The 21,285-nt window shown below is 37.4% G+C and overlaps 1 protein-coding gene across 3 annotated transcripts in view; it reads left to right on the top strand.

Annotated features, from left to right (window-relative positions):
* Window positions 1-21,285, top strand: part of CSMD3 (CUB and Sushi multiple domains 3) — a 767,893-nt gene that overhangs the window by 307,742 nt on the left and 438,866 nt on the right. For all 3 annotated transcript variants that reach the window (XM_049824473.1, XM_049824463.1, XM_049824457.1), the window contains 2 exons: window positions 3,225-3,312; window positions 19,809-19,933. In XM_049824473.1, the coding sequence (XP_049680430.1) occupies window positions 3,225-3,312; window positions 19,809-19,933 (213 nt within the window). The remainder of the gene's footprint in view (window positions 1-3,224; window positions 3,313-19,808; window positions 19,934-21,285) is intronic.

The raw sequence follows: 21,285 nt of genomic DNA, 5'->3' as shown, positions 1-21,285 counted from the left end.
CTATGTACTTAGTTGTTGACTTTAAATAAAATTCCCAGTGTGGCCTCAGCTGGACCTGTACTTGCATTACAATGACAGATAGGGTCCTTTAAAAAAAAAGAATGACCGTCATTCAACAGTTAGTGGAAATAAGATAAGTGAATACCTATTTTATGTTATGCCTTGTATTATCAATGTCATTAGAAATTATCATCTAACATTTCTCAGGTGTATGTCTTTTCCCTATTTTACTTTTTTTTAATGTATCAGGTATATAACAGTCAATACTAATGCATAGGTAATTTGCACATAGTAAAGCCAGAATGGTAATGCTTGATATGATGATACACTTTGAAACAAGTATGCATCAACTTCATTTTGCAAGTCTTAAGATCAACAGAAAAAATCATTGGGGGACTTAATTAAATCTGGATTAGAACGCTGGAATTTCTTGCTCTCAGTTTCATGACCAGACAATGAATGAATGCTTTGCCTAGGGGAGCCTTTAACTTACCACAGGAAACCCTTTCATTGCTTATTGTCATATGACTATCTGGGGTGTAAAACAAACTAATGTAGATAGACAGGTATCTGGGGAACTACATAGAGCTGTATGTCAGTAAACTGAATAATCAAGTGTTATGTCTGGAAAAGTAATACCAATACAAAAATAATAAAATGTGTATTTATTTTTTGCTAAGTACTTAACAGAAATCAGGATGGATTTAAGTTTGTGCTTAAATGCATTTCTGATTTAGGATCAAATAAGAAATCAGTTTAATGACTTTTACTTATAAATTTTTTCTTCTGAATTTTTACTGTGGTATAGGTGTTATATTAATTTTGTCACTGTAATTATTTTATTATTTTTTAACATAAGCCTTTATAATTTTATATATGAGTATTAATAAATCCAATATTTATCATTTAAAAATCCATTTCATGGAGAATGGAACTTTCTACAGAAGATGTCAAAAAACAATAGGATTTTCAAACTTCCATTTTTGGTAGAAACTGAAGTACATAATAGTTCTTGTGCTTTTAAATCCAGTAGAGTATTATTTTTTAAATGAATATTCACTCTGTTACCTGTGTATGGGGAAATATAGTGTACAAAAATGAAATAGTTATTTGAAATATTAAAACATGAATGACAATAAATAGAAATAGTTCTGTTTAAATCATATTTTTACTTTTTTTTTTTTATAGTAAAGTATTTCTTCTGTGTGCATAGATGTATGACACATCTCCCAAATGGCGCTATTTTTTTTTGTTTCTTTAATATTACTTTCATGGCATCTTGAATAATTTCCTAGCTATAGTTTTACCATATGTTTCATGTCAGAAAAGTTAACAGACTGTCAAAAACCTGAGGTGTCTTTTTCCCTACTTGTTCTAAAGCATACTTCCTTTCCCTTCCTGCATTGCTTACTGAATCCAAAGTTTTAAGGTCTTTCCTATATATACAGGCTGCTTATGATGACTCTGAATTTCTCACATCTTCATATAGGCTTTGGAACTATAGAAAAGCACCCAGATACTTCAAAGAGAGAGTTCATTTGAAATGCTTTGTCCAACAAGTTCCTGCTAGATGGCCTTGTGAAATGCAGTTTATGGAATTGTAATTGTCAGAGAGATATATATATTCCAATACTAGCAGGAACTTGGGTTTCTATAGCTAATACGCTTTCATCACACCTACAAGTACTGGGGGAGAAAAAGACTGAAACCTGGTAATATGGATGGGTTCTAAGGAAGAGCCCTCTTGGCCCAAAAGTCCCCTGAGCATAGCAATGCAGATGAACAGAGATTGCCTTGGTTTGCTATTAGAACAACCTTGGACATGGTACCGCCCTTTTGGGGCAGAGGAGAATAAATACTGTGGTTCAAGTTAACAAGGGCTGAGCTTGGTAGTTTTTTTGAGCAGCATGCTAACTTGAGATGTTTTCCTTTTAACCCTCTGCAACATTTTCATTTGGTCTTTGACTTCCTCAGGGGTACCAAACCAATTCTTCCCTTTCTGTGTGCATAAGAAGACAAATTTCAGGGAAAGGAAAATCCCTAAGTATTCTGAATGTTATTGTCCTTCATTAAAACATGAAATATAATGAACACCCTTTAGAATTATAGTTATAAGCTACATTATTTTTATTCGGGTACATTCAATTTACAATGTAATGTGATTAGCCTAATTATATGTAAACTTTTTCTTTAAAGGAAAGTTAAAATGTAATGCTACAAATCCATTGGTCTAATTCCTCAGAAATAAAGATGAATAAAGGTGAAAATCTCTTTCTGTTTAGTATAAAACTCTTGGTTTCATGTCAACTTGTATTTTTGAAAAAAATATTCTTCTATCGGGCCATGAATTTATCAGGTGATAGCAGACCAACCTCCTTTGCTAATGTTTTTTTTGGGAACTGCTACCTCCTGCATCAGTGAACTTAAAAAATGAAATACAAAATTAATAGAATTATTTTGGCCTAAAATTATTTTTGTAAAATATACTTTTGCAAGCTGTAAAATTATGAGAAAGTATATAATGCACAGAAAAAAAAAGAGTGAAGAGGTAGCTGAATATGCTGAGGGCTACATCACTGCATACAAATTTCTAGAAAAACATACTGAAAGGTTCACAGGAAGTTTCTCTCTGAAGATCCATTTTAGTTTATTGTACGATAAATGTATGCAAATCAAACTGGCATTTTGAGTTTACCTTCAGATCACCATATTTTGGGGATATCTGCATTTTCAGTACTGATTAAGGATGATTCTCTCAGCCTGAGCCTATGAGTTCAAGTTTTATTATAATTCAAGGAGAAAAGGTCAGCTCTTAGTGGAGATGACATTTATTAGATTATGTTCAGAGTAAAATCGTACAGCCCTAAACTTGATGAACACTCCTTTAAATGTTAATGTTTGTAAAGGAATAGTAATAACATTTCCATATGGGTTCAATAATATTACAAGCAAACAAAATAGCTGATTAGTACAACTTTTAAAAAACTTGTGTTATTTTTTAAAACCCACAGAAAATACATGCTCTGCTTATTATAGGGAGGAGAAATTGTGTATTGAACTAGAGATTAGATGGCTGATCATATTATGTAGAAAATCTGTTTTAAAGGACCTAAAATGCAGATATGTACTTTTTCTTATTTGTTAATTTGCTTAACTCTGTATTTCCTAAAAACTGTATTATTTTTATCTTTTTTTATTTATTTTGTTTTATTTTGTTTTTGCAGTAAATGAGGGAGGTATTAAACAGGCATCCAATTTGTGTCCAGATCCTGGAGAACCAGAAAATGGAAAACGGATAGGCTCAGATTTTAGGTAAAATATCAACCCTACCATTGTATCACTTCTCTAATACTGCACTTGAAAAATGTATATGTTAAAAATTTATTGCTGTTGTTGAGCTACTCTTTCAAAACTTAACTTCTCAGTAAAAAGTGAAATGGAATACTGTATAAAATTATTTAGTGCAATATAGCATGTACTTAGTATGCAAAGAAGATAAAATACCCACTTGGAAGAGAGCATATATCTCTGATAATCTGGCAAAAATTGGGTTGAAGGTAAGTTAAAATAATTTTCTCATGTAAATACCTTTCGTGGTTTAACCCCAGCCAGCAACTAAGCACCACGCAGCCGCTCACTCACTCCCCCCCATCCAGTGGGATGGGGGAGAAAATCGGGAAAAAGAAATAAAACCTGTGGGTTGAGATAAGAACGGTTTAATAGAACAGAAAAGAAGAAACTAATAATGATAATGATAACACCAATAAAATGAGAACAGTAGTAATAAAAGGATTGGAATGTACAAATGATGCGCACCACCCGCTGACCGACACCCAGCCAGTCCCCGAGCGGTGATTCTGTGCCCCGCCACTTCCCAGTTCCTAAACTAGATGGGACGTCCCATGGTATGGAATACACCATTGGCCAGTTTGGGTCAGGTGCCCTGGTTGTGTCCTGTGCCAACTTCTTGTGCCCTGGCTGGGCATGAGAAGCTGAAAATTCCTTGACTATAGTCTAAACAATACTGAGCAACAATTGAAAACATCAGTGTTATCAACATTCTTTGCATACTGAACTCAAAACACAGCACTGTACCAGCTACTAGGAAGACAGTTAACTCTATCCCAGCTGAAACCAGGACAATACCGTGTTAGATATACAAATAATGAGCATACATGTGGTACTGGAGGTTTTTTGCAGGACAAAGCAAAATTGAATACAACACAAAAAGAACAATAAAACCTCACAGAAGAAGTTTCAGATACTTATTTTAGAAATAATCGTTGCAATCAAATAGAGAATGTTGCATTTTCTATCAGGAACCCTGAAGTTTGATACATGCAGGTGTATTTCCCTTAGTGGTCCTCAGAGTGGTTTAGCACTCTTAATGCAAACTATTTTTTTAATTAATTTTGAAACATATGAAATTGGTGGTGTATAGTATTACTATATTAAAAAAATAAAGTCAGAACTCAAAAGTTGTACTTAGTTTCTAGTAAATTCTTACGTTTCATTACTTGCTGGCTTTTTTGAATGTTTCTAGGAAGACTCTAAAGTATCAAAGAATTATACACTGCCAGTGATGTATTCCACACTTTTTTTTTTTTAACCTAAACTCAAATTTTAGCTCACTTTCCTCCTCCATTCTCAGCCATCTTTCACATTCCTTATCTTGTAAGGAAAAAAAAAAGTTTGCAATACTTTTTCAAAATATTCTATGTCTTTTTCTCAGTGAACATATATAACTCCTATTGTCAGTAACAGCAGTGGTTGATGTGTTGTATGAGTAGACACACACATATATAATCACATTTTCAAAATGTTTTGAATTAATTTTAATGTTTTATCTATCCGAGATTCTGAATTGTTTCCTTTTCAATTCTTGAATATTCATTTCATCACATACTAAAAAGGGTTAAACATACATATTATTATATATTTGATATATAGACAAATTTTAGACTGTATTAAAAGAATAAATCTAAGGCTATGTTCTTGCTTTCTGTTATATGCTAATTTCACATTATCATCATGTTTACAAATCCGTTCAAAACAACTTAAGTGAGGAAGGAGAAAAGAAAGAAATAAGAAAGAAATAAGTAGGAGGGAGATTGATAATTTTTAAATTAACTGGTTTTATTGCATTCAGGTTTGGGTTTTACCTATTTTGTATTTTACATTTCACACAGAACAATTCCTAACATTTGAAGATAATAAGTGTTAATCTAAGAGGTGAGCAAAGATTTTACGAAATTATGTTACTTCATTCTTTTACATAACTTCTTGTACTTTGTTTTGTTTTGTTTTGCCTTTTCTCCCTGTAATAAAGCAGAACACAGAATTAACAATTACATCCCAAGTACATTTGCTAGCTGGCAGTCAGTTAGTTATTATAATATCTCAGTTAGTTATTATAGTCTCTATTTCTCTAGTTTTGAGAAAGGAAAAGTTCAATGTGCATCAGAGAAAGCTTTATAACTAATTTTATATAGAATGTCATTTCTGACATTATCTGACAAAAAATAGTTTCCTGATGTTTCCAGAGAAATAAAAATAAATGTAGTGTATTTCTTAACTGTCATGCTTTCTGGAATCATTACTTAGGACAGTCTTTTGTATTTTAAACTCAGAAATATGGCTTGGTAGCCTTTGACAGAGAATTTGCAAGTCCTTTTCTAGTGTTGTCTCTGCAAATGACCACTGAAAGACCTACCTGCAAGATCATTCAAGTTAAAATTATGTGAGGGGCACTACCTCAAAGGAGATATGATGATGATCAATGCCCTCATCTTTCTTTTTAGGCCAAGCTATTAGGATTTAATTTAACATTATTTTTCACTATACACTGTGATGATGTGACTGTCAAGCATTTCTATTTCAAATGAATTTATGAGAAAATAAAGGAGAAGGCATTCAAATTACTGAACAATAGAATACAAGATATACAACATATCAAAATCAATATATTTTCTTCTTGTTTCCCCCCCCCCACAAATATTTCACTAAACTCAGTGATTTTTTTTTTTTTTTTTTTTTTTTTAAATCCTAAAATTATTTGTGAGGGAAGATCAGCTTTTCTGTCAGCTTCCATGAATGTGCTATTTAACACTTATTTGTATAACATAATGATAAATCCAATCCTGTGATAATGGAAAAGAATAAATAACTAGGACATTTCAAATGTAAGTAAGTGAAAGAAAATGGCTTATACATACAATATCCACTGGAAGTGAAGAAAGTGAAAGTGAAAAGATGTATTCAGTTTAATGAATTTTTTGATGTACCAAAACGGTAGGTAAGCTTTTGTTCAAAAGAAAACAAACAGAAGATGTAAGAGATACATTATTATGCTCTTGGTTTTACAGGTTATAATTTGGGGAGCAAGGATGTTTATTTTGCTGAGGAAGTATTTTTCACCTTCCACCAAAGAATGTGTTTTCAGAACAATCCGAACTCTGTTTTTTTTATCAATCCTTACTTTGATTACTTCTTGACATTAGTATGGAACCAACCTTTTTACAAAGTAAGGAAAGATGGAAGAACCACAAACACCCCGGCAAACTAATACTTCATTGCTCCTCTTTCTGTTGAGGGCAGATTCTAGGAACAGTCTAAAATCCTGCTGGTTTTAAGGGCAGCCTACTTGCTTCCTGGTTTCTCTAACAGGTTAGACTGAGATCAGTAATAGTTTCTGAAAGCATAGGCTGCTCAATGGCTTCGCTGCCACCTCAAATTTATGCTCGAAAGCTGTACTTGAATTCATTCCTTTCAACTAAATATTTGAATTTTCATGGTTCAGTTTCTTTCAAGATAAAAACAGTCTGGTCTGGATAATCTTCGCTAAATAAATCCCATCTACTGCAACATCTCCTTAATAGGCAGGTCTGTTCTGAGCGTAGCTCTCAGAAACAACCCAGAATGGACGTTCCTTTCAAAAGATTGAGTCTTTTCACTATTTTGTGGTAGCCTCTCTTTATAATGCAAACCCTTTGTATTTGGAAATAGTGGGAGGACATACATACACACACACACGTGCGCAATTTCTAGCCACTTTATTGACAGGACTTGAAAAAGGGAACAATTGCTCTTTTGGTTGTATTCATCTTACAGATATTAGGGATAAATAAGATGGTTTCCTATCTAAAGCTTGTTAAAGGTCTTATGAATGTGAATGGTGAGATTTGTACTTGTAAAGAACAGGACTGGTGAATGTTAGTAATACATATGTCATTTATCTCACGTTGAACGCCTGATACATTGAAAAGAGGTCTTACAAGGAACAAAAGCGGACTAAAAATTTTCAGCAGACTGAATAAAATTCCCTTTTAAATTAACCTGCTTTCAATTTGTGCCATTATCATAGCAGTTGATCAATTGCTTCATAGGCTTCCAAAGTAAGAATGCTGCTACTTCTTTAAAATAAATAAATAAATAAGACATTGAAAGAAAATGCTTACATTTAGATAAAAAAAGTACAGTACTATGGAAAATCTTTTCCAGGTTGTCTTATACCTGATAGAGAGAAAAATAGCACACTTTTCCCTCCCTCTATAGTGTAGAAAATAGCTTTACTTTGAGGTTGTCTTTTTTTCTCCTTCTGATAAGGAAGTGAAAATCCCAATTAGGATACCTTAATTTTAAAAAACAGTGTTTTGTAGAAGGGTTTAGATCTATCTGTATGAAGATCAATCAAAATCTAATTTCAGTACAATTTAATCTGTTTCAGAGAAGAGCATGTTCTTGTCACTTCTCTTCAGCTTTCTTCAAATGTGCAGGTATAGGTTTGGAAGCATTTCACTGAAATTTCACTCCTGTTCTGATTGTCCACACTACCTGCTCTCTCTCAGCACATTCATGTGTTCTTACATGATTCTTACACAGACTTAGAAAACCTGTAATGAAAGCTCTAAGACAAGCTGCATCATTTCATGACACTGTTTGGGACCTGACATTCCACCCTTTTGGATATTTTTTCTAATGTGAAAATTCCCCATGGATATATTTTGGAAGTTTTAAAAGCTTTGTTTCTGATGCTAGATGCCTATTTGTCTAAAAACTTGTGGCAGTTTGGTGAAGTTCCCACTGACTGGAAAAGGGGAAACCTAACGTCCATTTTTAAAAAGGGAAAAAAGGAAGACCTGGGGAACTACAGGCCAGTCAGTCTCACCTCTTTGCCTGGCCAGATCATGGAGCAGTTCCTCCTGGAAACTACATTAGGGCACATGAAAAATGAGGAGGTGATTGGTGACAGCCAACATGGCTTCACTAAGGGCAAATCATGCTTGACAAATTTGGTGGCCTTCTACAACGGGTTTACAGCATTGGTGGATAAGGGAAGAGTAACAGATGTCATCTACCTGGACTTGTGCAAAGCATTTGACACTGTCCCGCACGACATCCTTGTCTCTAAATTGGAGAGACGTGGCTTTGATGGATGGACCACTTGGTGGATAAGGAATTGGCTGGATGGTTGCAGTCAGAGAGTTGAGTTCAATGGCTCAATGTCCAAGTGGAGACCAGTGACAGGCTGCATTCTTCAGGGGTCAGTACTGGTACTAGTGCTGTTTGACATCTTTGTCAGGACAAGGGCACTGGAATTGAGTGTACTCTCAGCAGGTTTGCCGATGACACCAAGCTGTGTGGTGCAGTTGACACACTGGAGGGAAGCGATGCCATCCAGAGGGACCTTGACAGGCTTGAAGAGGTGGGGCCGTGTGAACCTCATGAAGTTCAACAAGGCCAAGTGCAAGGTCCTGCACATGCGTTGGGGCATTCCCAAGCACAAATACAGGTGGGATTGAGAGCAGCCCTGTGGAGAAGGAATTGGGGGTGTTGGTTGATGAGAAGCTCAACAGGATCTGGTAATGTGTACTTGCAGCCCGAAAAGCAAACCATATGCTGGACTGCATCAGAAGAAGCATGACCAGCAGCTTGAGGAAGGTGATTCTCCACCTCTAGTCCGCTCTCATGAGACCCCCATCTGGAGTACTATGTTCAGCTCTGGGGCCTCCAACATAAGAGAGACATGGACCTGTTGGATTGAGTCCAGAGGAGGGCCACAAAGATGATCAGAGGACTGGAGCCCCTCTCCTATGAAGACAGGCTGGGAGAGTTGGGGTTGTTCAGCCTGGAGAAGAGAAGCCTCAGGGGAGACCTTAGAGCAGCCTGCCAGTACCTACAGTGGGCCTACAGGAAAGCCAGAGAGAGGCTTTTTACAAGGGCATGTAGAGATAGGACAAGAGGTAATGGGTTTAAAATGAAAGAAGGTAGATTTATATGAGATGTAAGGAAGAAGTTCTTCACTGTGAGGGTGGTGAGGCACTGGAACAGGTTGCCCAGAGAGGCTGTGGATGCCCCATCCCTGGAATTGTTCAAGGCCAGGTTGGATGGGGCTTTGAGTAACCTGGTCTAGTGGAAGGTGTCCCTGCCCATGGCAAGTAGGTTGGAACTTTCCAACCCAAACCATTCTATGATTCTATGGTTCTATATATGACTTTTCAGTTGATTCCACAGAAACAGTGTGGTACTGCAATGTACAAATTCAGATGTATTCCCTGCACATCAGTGCAAAAAACCAAACTGCATAATCGCTGCCCTCTTCTAGTCTGTCCTACCTACGTATCACAAAATTGACAAGAGAAATGTAAGTTCAAAATGCGGAATAATATAATTTATTGTTACAGCTTAGCTTGAGGTTTTGATTCCTTGCATAATTGATTCCTGTTCAATAATAATTTAAAGAATATATCAAATAATAGAGGAAAAGAATCTAGAATTATTAAGTTTGCTACATGTATGCCAACTGTTAAAATAATTCTATTCAATATAAACTTCATATGAAGTTCAGAATTTTAAACCTGCTCTTTCACATGCTTTGGAGATCTATAGTTTTATTTTAGACTGCTTCTTACTGCTTTTAGTTTGTGTTCTTTAAAGTGGGATCCCAAATTTGGGTCAAATGATGGAGACTTCAAAAATAGATACGAGATTAAAGTGTCTTCTCAAATTTGAATAACTGTCTTATTTGATATTTACTCATACTTTTTTCTAATGAAAAGATATCTAAAGATTTTTTTTTTTTTCCCCTGAAAATTAAAGCCTAATGGCAATCATCTTTTATCCTATTAGAAATAGAAATTGGCAGATAAAGTTACTGAGAGACACAGGTCAAGCATGCATTTTTTAAACTTTGAACTTTTTTTAGCACAGTATTCTGTAGATGCAAAAGCTCTATGAGTTAAAAATAAATTGAACAGCTTGAGTGAGTCATAGAAAAATTGATTGGAAAGGTCCTTGAGAGGGCATCAAACTCCAATATCCTGCCCAAAGCAGGACTAATGCCAATAGTAAATCGGGTCAGCTGTGGCTTTGTTTAGCCAATCCTAAAAACTGCTAAGAATGGAGATTTCACAACAGTCTGGGTATGCTGTTCCACTTCTACCCTGCCTTTCTTGGAAGTAGCTTCTTTTAAGGTAAAACCTGAACCAGCTAAACTGGCCCTTGTATATTGTCTGCCATATTAAGAAAAATTGGCTTCATTATATTTGTAACGGTTCTTGAAGTAGTTATGGTCTGCTATTAGATAGTACTTTAGCTTCCTCTTTGTCAGACTAATAAAGCCTAGCTGCCTCAACTTTTTACTGTAGGTCATGTGCTCTAAGCCTCTGACTAACCTCCAAAACCTTTAGAGTTTTTAACAGTACCTTTCTTGAAGTGGGAGACCAAACACTGGGCTTAATATTACACATACAGCCTCCCCAGCTTAGTAAGAATTTCACTTGATCTGCTGCCACCAGTTCTAATGTAATTGAGCATATAGTTTGTTTTATTCAGGATGAGAACACGTTGCTGATCAATAGTGCAGAACTTTGTACCTCTGCTTGTTGAGTTTCATGAGGTTTCTCTTGGCCCAGTGCTCAACTTTGTCAAGTGTCTAGATGCACACTGAAGCTCTGCTATTCAGTCTGTCAGCTACTTTTCCTAGTTAATATGATTTCTAAGTTTGCTGGGAGTTCATTCTGTCTCACCGTCAAGGTTGAGGATGAAAATACTAAACAGCATAAGACCCCATATTGACTTCCTGATGCTCAACTTATTACTGGCCAGCAGCTGAATATGAAGCCATTGATTCCTACCCTTTCAGCACACCTGCCAGGCCAATTTTGAATCTATCTATTCAGTGCATATTTTGTCAGCTCCCAAAAGACACTGCTGCAAGAGACGGTGTCAAAAACATTGCTGATGTTGAGCACTGTTACATTGAGCACTATTTCATCTACCACTGGTCCATGTAGCCAGTTATTTTGTCATAGAAGACGATCAAGTTGATCACGTATTATTCACCTTTGGTAAAACTGTGTAACTGCTGATTTCCTGTTTGTGCTTTCCTAGGGGACATGTTCTTTCAAGGGATTGATGTGAGGTTCCTAGCTTCTCCTTGCTTTTCTTAAAAATTCTTGTAATGTTAGCCTTTCTACAGTCAGTAGGAACTTCTCCTCATCACCACAGTTTTTCATAGGTGATAGCAGCCTTGCATAGAATTCAGCACCCTTTGGTGAAAGCTGTCTGGCGTCCTGCCTTTGAATACAGGCGTCTTCTTTTTTCCTGTTGCTCCCCAATATTGGCTGTCCTTCTTCTTCCCAAATCATGTTGGTACATGCAGATGTCTAGGAGCAGATGTGCTGTAGAAATTGATGCAGAAAAGGCATTGAGTACTTTGCCTTTTATATATTGAATTCCAGCACCACAAGGTCGCATCACCTATTTATTAATGGACCCACATTGTATGTGAACTTCCTTTTGTGACTAATACAACCACATGTTGTGGTTTAAGCCCAGCCAGTAACAAAGCACCATGAAGCCGCTCGTTCATTCCTCACCCCTGGTGGGATGAGGAGGACAAAATATAAAGAAATGCTCATGGGTCGAGACAAGGAGAGGGAGGGATCACTCACCAGTTATGGTCACGGGCAAAAGACAGGCTCAACTTGGGGTGAAAACAAAATCAATTTAATTTACTACAAATCAAATCAAAACAAGGATAATGGGAAGTAAAACCAAACCTTAGAATACCTTCTCCCCCTCCCCCCCCCCTTTCCACCTCAACTCCACTCCCTGTTCTCTCTGCCTCCTCCCCCCGCCCCGAGTGGCGCAGGGGGATGGGGTTTGGGGGTTGGGGTCAGCTCCCCACACCTTGACTCTGCCACTCCCTCCACAGGGGGAGGACTCCTCACTCGTCCCCTGCTCCAGCGTGGGGGTCCCTCCCACAGGAGGTAGTCCTCCACGAACTTCTCAGGCATGGGTCCTTTTGGTGGCCTGCTGTCCTTCAGTCACAGCCTGCTCCAGCACGGGCGTTCCCATGGAGTCCCGGCCATCTTGGGGGGACATACCCCTCCTCCAGCATGCGCTCCTCTCTCCCCGGGCTGCAGGTGGGCATGTGCTCCCCCACTCCCCTCCCTGGGCTGGGGGGGCACAGCCTGCCGCCTCACCACGGGCTGGGGGGGCATCCCCTCCTCCCCTGCTCCTCCTCCTCCTCCTCTTCCTCCTCCTCCTTCACTGACCTCGGTGTCTGCAGAGGGGTTCCCCTCACATTCCAATCCCCCACTCACTGCAGGTTCCCCTTCTTAAATCTGTTCTCCCAGAGGTGCTACCGCTGATGCTGATGGGCTCGGCCTGGGCCAGAGGTGGGTCCAACTTGGAGCCAGGGAAGCTTCCTGTCCCTTGCTACCAAAACCCTGCCACACAAAACCCCAAACACCACAGAAGCTCTTTTTCTTTCTAGTGTGCCTTACCAGTCTTAGCTGCATCTGGGGGCTAGCCAAAGGAGTCTAATTTAGTCACCCAGGGACTACTAAATTAGTAGCTCCAGTTCAGAAAGTTCCTTAACCATAAATGATTGAAATATGGTAATGATCAGAAGATGGATTACAGATGTTTGCTGTATTCTAAAGTATTCTAAAGTTTTTCTCTAAGCATTCACTTTTCATCACTTTCAGTGTTAGCATACTGGACTAAATGAACTCAGTCTGGCCTTTCGCTGCATGCACAGACAAATTCTTTGCCAAATCTTTTCTGCTTTTGAAACTTTCTAGAGATTTTACTGCTGTCCTTTAGATTTTTCTTTTTTTGGTGATGCATGTCTATATTGTATATAACAATTTCATAGCTATATCATGCTTCAGTTCTCTTGAGATTTACAAAATGTGTAGTCTACACACACTTTTGAAGGGGCTTCATCTTGTAAGCAGTTTGGATCAAATGTAAGTCAGGGAATCAAACTGCCCTTAACTGTCCACACTATTTTTTGGTCATTTGTTCCCACACTCTGTTTTGGACTACTCTGTCAGCTTTCTCTAAAATAATACCTGTCCACAATTCAGAGGTAGACTACTCGAGGGACAAGTCTGCCCAAAGCAGCTTCCATGATCTGATTGTCTCTCTCCACAATTTGTAGTTCTGTAACATACCAGCAGTTTTTGATCAGATTTCCCACATGTCCTCATGCAGTACCACTGGACATGCAATAGATATCAGCAATTTCCTCCTATTAGGGATCCCTCTTTGGCCTATAACAGTCCTCAAATTATTTGGGATTCTGTCTGTCAACTAAGGAAAAAAAAAACCAAAAAACAAAAACCTGAAAAAACCCCCTCTACTGAAATTGCTGCTATGTCACCACACCAGACCCACATCAAACCTGTGGCCGAGTGCTTTAGAGAAAGCTAAGTCTAAGGAGTATAGATATAAGCCTATCTTTTTTCATTTTGTCTTAGAGCTAATAATTTCCTGGTAATCTGCATGCCCTTTTTGAATCTTCATAATATTCCTCTCCGGTACTATATGTGGGGAGGGAAGTGACACTTTATCCTCCTGTGCTCAGTTACCAAACTTTTTTTGGAGAAAGATGGATTTTGAACTGAATTCTTGTATGCCATAGATAAAAGGTATTAGAGAAAAAATATCATCATGAGAAACAACAAGAAGGATCTCTCCTACTAGACAATTGTGAAAGAACTAATGCTTTTTCATTTTTAAAAGAGTGTATAGGTAGATAATAACAGGAAAACATTAAAAAATGTTAATCTTGACTAGGTTTTTAAGTTCCTGAGAGACCCATTTTGTTAACATTTTCTTAACAAGCTTATGAGAGTCAATATGCTGGCCTTTATGGATACCATTCTTACACTGCAAGTCCAGAATGATTATACAGATTTTCTGCAAGTTTGGTTGGCGGTTTTTTTGGTCCTTTTTTTTGACCTTTCAGACAGGAAGTGCTTGTTTGATTTTTGATATTAATGTCTTTTTGAGTTGATCTGCCATAGGAACTGATCTCTGTCTCTTCTATTTCCTTTCTTAGACTGGTGTTTTATCATCTGCTTATCTAACTGCCCTTATTATATCTCATACACATGGCACACATGTTACATAGTTTGTAAATTTTCCAATCTCACTGTGTTTATGAGTCCAGTATGCTTACAGTCATATACTATCATATATCAGTTTAATAGCAAAACTGATTTGGCCAAGTAAAGGAGACTAGGTAATGTGAGTGCTATTTGTACTTTGGAGGTGATAAAAATAATTATCAGTGTTGTAAAATCTTCATAAACATTTCAACCCTCTGGAATTTTTGCCAGTTACAGTTTTGATACCAGCAGTTCAATTTTTTTAGTAAGAGGTGTACTACTGGCTCGGTGTTTTGTCTTCAAATCAGTCCATGGTTAGTTACAGGAAATATTTCCATGTTACTTTTTTTCAGGTGCTCCTTTTTTTTTCAATAATCAAAGGGGTTCAGATTTTCTCAACATGACTTTCTACAGCAGATAGATTCTTGTGAAAATCTGATCTTGAAAAAGTTATTCTTGTCTTCCCACTTGCTACCTTTTGAACCTTCCTAACCATATAGTCCCCTGGAGTAATTGAGAATAATTTTTAACATTAATGATAGATCATCTTTCTGTATAACTTCGCAGTTTCCTTCGAGACTGTGATCTGCCTTGTGGCTCTTTTTCCTCAGTCTCATATAAAAGCTTTTCAGCCTTACCTTGCAAGGGCCTTTACATTATGTTTACTTTTTTATTTTTCTGTTTTCCACTTTTATTTCTTCTGTTTTTCATGGACTCTGTAGCTTTTTTTTATCCCCTTCTTTCACAAACATTCTTATTTCTGTTTCTGGAAGAGTTTTCTGGAAGAGCTGTTATCCACTATCAAATCCTCATTTTCTGAGGTGTCTGTTCAAGTGTCTATGTCATCTTCCATGTCCACATTACTTATTATCTATGTCTCTGTAAAGCCCAGGTACTCCCCAAATTTAATCAGCTGTATTGTGATGACACCATTCCTTTTCAAACTTCTAACATTTCTTACTCCCTTAAATTTATTCTTGTTCTGTTCAGTATCAATCTTCTTTAGTAGCTATTTTCATCATAGATGTATTTGAAATGAGTACCTAACAAAAGTTAATCTCTGGAATGTGTGCTTAGTCTTTTTAATTTTTTGTCTGCTTTTGTAAATTTAATTGAAACTGAAATTATTATTACAGCACTAACATCCCCATCTATAGGGAAAGAAAAACAGGGTTCATTCTTTACAAGCCAAACCCTGCAGGGAAAAATGCATTTTAGTACATGTCTCAGCAAAAAAGAATATTATACCTTGTGCGATTAAATCCAGATTCGAAGATCCCAGCCAAATCAATGGTGATATCCTATGGAGTGATATTCTCAGACCTCTTCCAACCTTTTGGAAAAAGTACCAGTTTTAGAGAGTTATAAAAGAGTCTTAAATCATTTATTTAGATAAATGAAGAACTATGCCAGTACAGAAGCTTTACTTACAGAGACTTACAAACCAAAATTTTTAAAAATAGGTAACATAGCAAAGGCTGGAAAATGGGATACATATCTATGGCATCCATCTGAGTAGGGTCAGATAATTCCACGACTTAGAAGGTCAGGCAGGAAAGCTGCAATAACACGGACTTTTGGGGAGTTACACCATGTTTAATCTTAAAATACCCATAGAACTGCATGCACAGCCATTCTATTCTATACAAAAAATGTGTTATGAAACAAAAGTCACCTTGTATTTTCACTAGAATAGAACGGAAAAGCACTTACTGCGAGTATTATTCAAGAAAAAAGAGTTAATTCAGGTCCTGATTGAATGCAACTGTAAATCTAGGCAGAATTCTTTGAAATCAATAAGTCTGTGATCTGGTATTTTGATATGTTTGAATTAGAATGAAATGCCCTGCTACTGTTTAGTATTGATGGCATACTAATTTCCTGATGACCAAACTAGGAGGGAAGATTGTTCAAGGAACTGTACCAAAGTAAAAAACCCCAACTAATTAATTTTCTGCAAAGTTAATTAGTTAAAGAAGCTATCTTATTCTGTTCAGTTACAGAAGAATTAGTAGATAAAACCAAACCTTATATAGTTTTGAGGTAATCACATTTCTAAATTGAATTTTAAAAGCCTCGTATACAGCTATAAATGTAAACAAAGTCATTGGGAAATGATAACAAAAGTACAATGACAAACACCATTAAAAAATAATTTACTTCACCATGCTGTTTGCTTTTATATCAGCACTTCCCTTATTCCCCCAGGAATAGGGACGGCTCTTCTGTTTTCACAGAATATCAGCACACCTATGTTTAGTTAGGTTATGAGAGAGTCTTTGTGTCCTAGTGCTTTACGCTTGCTAACATCCATAGTATTATCTATGCCTAGACTAGGGAAGACCATTGGTCATGTAATTTGTGTTACCTATTACATATAAAGGAAATACTTGTTAATATTAGGCCATCTAAAAATAAGGATAATGAAGGAAAAGGAATTTATGCGTTTACACTTTTATAACATTTTCCTTTTGGAAGCCTTTTCAAAATACTGTGTTTCATTATATTTCTTATTGTAAATGCTAGTCTTGATCATGTGCACGGAACTATCTTTACGCAGTCACTGGAGTTTGGTAAATAATGCTGTATGATTTTTTTTTCAAGGTTTCATCACATGTTTTTAATACCAAAACATAAAGCTTTATCAGTACCCACTATAAGGATGATAAAATTGATGATACTCCTCCAAATTCTACTTACAAAATATCCTTCACTGCAAAATGCAGTGTCACCATACATGAGATTTTGAAAATATTAATTTTTAGTTTACTTGACTCTTCTCAGAATTTCTTCAGTAACATCTTGGCTTTAGTCTGTTGGGTTTATTCCTTCTTTGTTAGAGGGGAAAAGAAGAATGTTTCTCAGATGTCATTAATTTTTGGCACAAGCATGAGGTATCACATTAAATCACAGATCTATGAGTCTTCCTCATCAGTCTTATATAAGGAATAGGATAAATAATACCACCACCTTTTAATTCAAAACCATAATGATGATCATTTAGCAACTGATAAGGTAAAAGGTGTAAAAAAAAGACCTTTGTGACACTATAGGTTGTCCACCATCACAGATTACAGAAATACTTGCAAACTGTGACAGACAAGCCTTTAAAAACAGCAAGCTGAAATTATGGAGTCTAAGATACTGATGTAAGACAAAGGCCTGATATATTGACTATTTTCATCTGTAAACAGGACTTGAAACTATAATGATATTAAAGGAGAAGAAGAATTATCGCAATAATACAGATTTATGTATTGAAGTTTTTAACTTTTCCAAACCGGAAAAAAACCCCAATCCTCCCCTCAGAAAAACATAACATAAGAAACCAAAACAAACAAACAAACCAAGTTTTTCTGGGCTTATCTCCTGTTTTGTTGTGTGCCAAGTTTGCAACACCAAATGTCAGCTCCATATGGAAAAAGTACAAAATCTTTTGAAGCCAGCATTATTGCTTCATAAATAATCACAGCTAAATACCTAGAAAGTTGTTTTTAGAATTCTTTTATTACTTCGATTAATTTGAGAAACATATGCCAGTTAAAGGAGCGAGTGTTTATATTCACCTTGTATTCACCTTTCATTGTCTAGTAGTTGTTACATTTAGAATCTTGTTACTGGCAAGAGAAACCACACCACTTACATGCAGTCAAGACTTTACTGCCAGCCTCATTAAAATCTTAACCTAGTAAGCAAAATATAAACCACATCTATTACTACTTGTTTTGGGTTTGTGTGGTGGGCTTTTTGGTAGCAGGGGAGGGGCTGCAGGGCCGGCTCCTGTGAGAAGCTGCTGGAAGCTTCCCCGGCTCCAAGTCGGACCCACCTCTGGCCCAGGCCGAGCCCGTCAGCGTCGGTGGTGGCGCCTCTGGGAGAACAGATTTAAGAAGGGGAACCTGCAGCAGAGAGGGGAGTGGAATGTGAGGGGAACCCCTCTGCAGCCACCACGATCAGTGAGGAAGGAGAGGGAGGACAGGCACCGGAGGAGGTGGATGCCCCTGGATGCCCCTGCAGCCCATGGTGAGGCGGCAGGCTGTCCCCCCTCAGCCCAGGGAGGGGAGCGGGGGAGCAGATGCCCACCTGCAGCCCGGGGAGAGAGGAGCCCGCGCCGGAGCAGGGGGATGTCCCCCAAGATGGCTGGGACTCCATGGGAAAGCCCGCGCTGGAGCAGGCTGTGACTGAAGGACTGCACACTGTGGAAGGGACCCACGCTGGAGCAGTTCATGACGAACTGCAGCCCGTGGGAAGTACTCACGTTGGAGAAGTTTGTGAAGGACTATCTCCTGTAGAAGGGACCCCACACTGGAGCAGGGGAAGAGTGAGGAGTCCTCCCCCTGAGGAGGAAGGAGCAGCAGAGACAAGGTGTGATGAACTGACCCCAACCCCCTGTGCCGCTGGGAGTGGAGGAGGTGGAGAAAACAGGGAGTGAAGCTGTGCCTGGGAAGGAGGGAGGAGTGGGGGGAAGGTGTGTTAAGATTTGGGTTTACTTCCCATTATCCTTGTTTTGATTTGATTTGTAGTAAATTAAATTGATCTTGTTTCTTCCCCAAGTTGAGCCTGTCTTTTGCCCATGACTATAAGTCGTGAGTGATCCCTCCCTGTCCCTGTCTTGACCCATGAGCGTTTTTTTATGTTCTCTCCTCCTCATCCCACTGGGGCTGCGAGGTGGGGGGGGAGTGAGCGAGCGGATTCATGGTGCTTTGTTACAGGCTGGGCTTAAACCATGACACTATTTACAATAATGCATTCCTAGTCCGAACTAATACAGGAAAGTCTTATTAATAATATACTTTTTTTTTCTTTTTTTTACAAGAAACATTATTAATATCTAATCCTTTTCTCTGGTATTGTGCTCCCCCTTCCAAAGCCCCTCTGCTTCTAAAGTCAAAAGCACCAGAATTCCTCAAGAAGAGTCAGGGGTGGGGAATATTTACAGCAAGTCATCTGTATCCTGAGGTCTTCCCTCGGAGGAATACAATGTTTATACTGGGGATTTCTTCTCAGTCTTGTGATTGATCTTTTGGCTCTTCTAGGTTATTTCCTTGTACCTCTTTCTCATTGTTTCCTAGCTTTCAGTTAACATAAATAGCTAATGTTTGTTACACAGTGCCCAGGTTTGTCAAACCTTTACTGTATGGAAGAAGTTAGGTCAGAAAATAGTCACTTGACTGCCAAACGACTGTTAAAAAGAGGTAAACAAGCTCTGGGCAAAGGGAACGTAGAGAGGGCTGAATGCTGTGCACTGTCAGGCTAGTACATAGCCTGCAGCCTTTTACTACAAAGAATAAAAATTACTGGATTGCATGTTTGTATTTTTTGTCAGGACTGTCATGCCTAAAAGAATGGAAAAATTGACTGGTACCTATTTGTAAAAAAAATGATTCTTTTTGTCTTTGATTTTAGCCTGGGAGCAACAGTACAGTTCTCCTGTGATGAAGATTATGTGCTACAGGGTTCAAAAAGTATCACCTGTCAGAGGATAGCTGAAGTTTTTGCTGCATGGAGTGATCATAGACCTGTGTGTAAAGGTAAAGAGGAATTCTTACTCTTATAGTGATTTGTTAATTTTACATCTAGCTATTATTTGATAGCCAATCTATTTAAACTAATATTTTGTAAGTACCTGAAGTTTTAATCCTAGTGTCCCCACTGTCTTAGTAAAAAAGGTCCCACCTTACTGTTTTGTTTAACATGAACTTTGTCTGTATTTCAGTATGCTTATTTTACCTAGGAATTTACATTATGAAGTTTGTTTCATAACGAGCTGCTGAAAATCTATCACATGCTAAATATTAAGACTCACCAAGATGGATTTCAAAATTGCAGTGATTCAATGTACAATCTGTAGTTCATGAAGCATCTTCATTACATATTTGCTAAGCAGATGAGAAAGACTTGAATTTAGGATTGATAAGGACTGTAGAAGTAAGTCTATACCTGGTTTTGACCCAGACCAAATTGATCAAGGGCAAAAAGTACAGAAAAATGTAAGAGAAGAAAAGCACAAAGTCATTCTGCTGAATATATTTGATGTCCAAATACTATGACGAATAGTATGATGAAAACCTGAATAAAGGAATTAAAGTATTAGTGTATACATACGTATTATATATATATATTAGTTTATATAATAAAAAAAGTGCATACTTATACATGTACATTAGCATAACAGCAAAGTCTAATATTGAAGAGTACAGTTTGTTCACAAAGAATGTTTGGGTATGGGGAACAGAATGGACATTTATCTTGTAATTCAAGGCTATAGATACTTATACTAATGTCCAGAGTGAACTGAGATGTTTCTGAACAGTGGAAGAGGGCAAAAAAATCTGAGGGTGGTACATAGATGGTGTATAGTAGAAATCCACAAAAGCTGGAAAATTACGTGGATGACTTTTTTTTTTTTTGGTAATAAAATACGAGGACAGTCTAAATGGGACCTGCTATGGATGAGAATGAAGTACTAGAGGTAGGCTGGAATAATCAGCTACCCAAATCTGAGCTGAAGAAAAACATAATAGGTATTACAGCTGCAGAAATAGGTTTACAATGGATCACAGCAGTATATGCTTCAATAACAACATGTCACAGAAACGAGTAAAAAGTTTAGTTGTATACATATACATAATATTAACATTTTATATCCTACTACTACATACTATATGTATGTATAATTACTAGAAATTGCTAAATTACACACACACACACACACAGATACACGTGCATAGCAGAATTAATCATGTAATGCACATAAATGAAACCTTTATAATAAAACTAGTAAGACTTTATCTACTGGAGATTTTCAGCGTATTCACATATCCTAAATTAGATAGATACCTATTTTAGGATGGTAGTCTCCTAATCTTCCAGTGTAACCAGC

This window comes from Accipiter gentilis, chromosome 2, assembly GCF_929443795.1.
Source record: "Accipiter gentilis chromosome 2, bAccGen1.1, whole genome shotgun sequence".
Lineage (NCBI taxonomy): Eukaryota > Metazoa > Chordata > Aves > Accipitriformes > Accipitridae > Astur > Astur gentilis.
The sequence above is the reverse complement of the archived record's forward strand: the minus strand, read 5'-3'. Positions and strand labels throughout refer to the sequence as shown.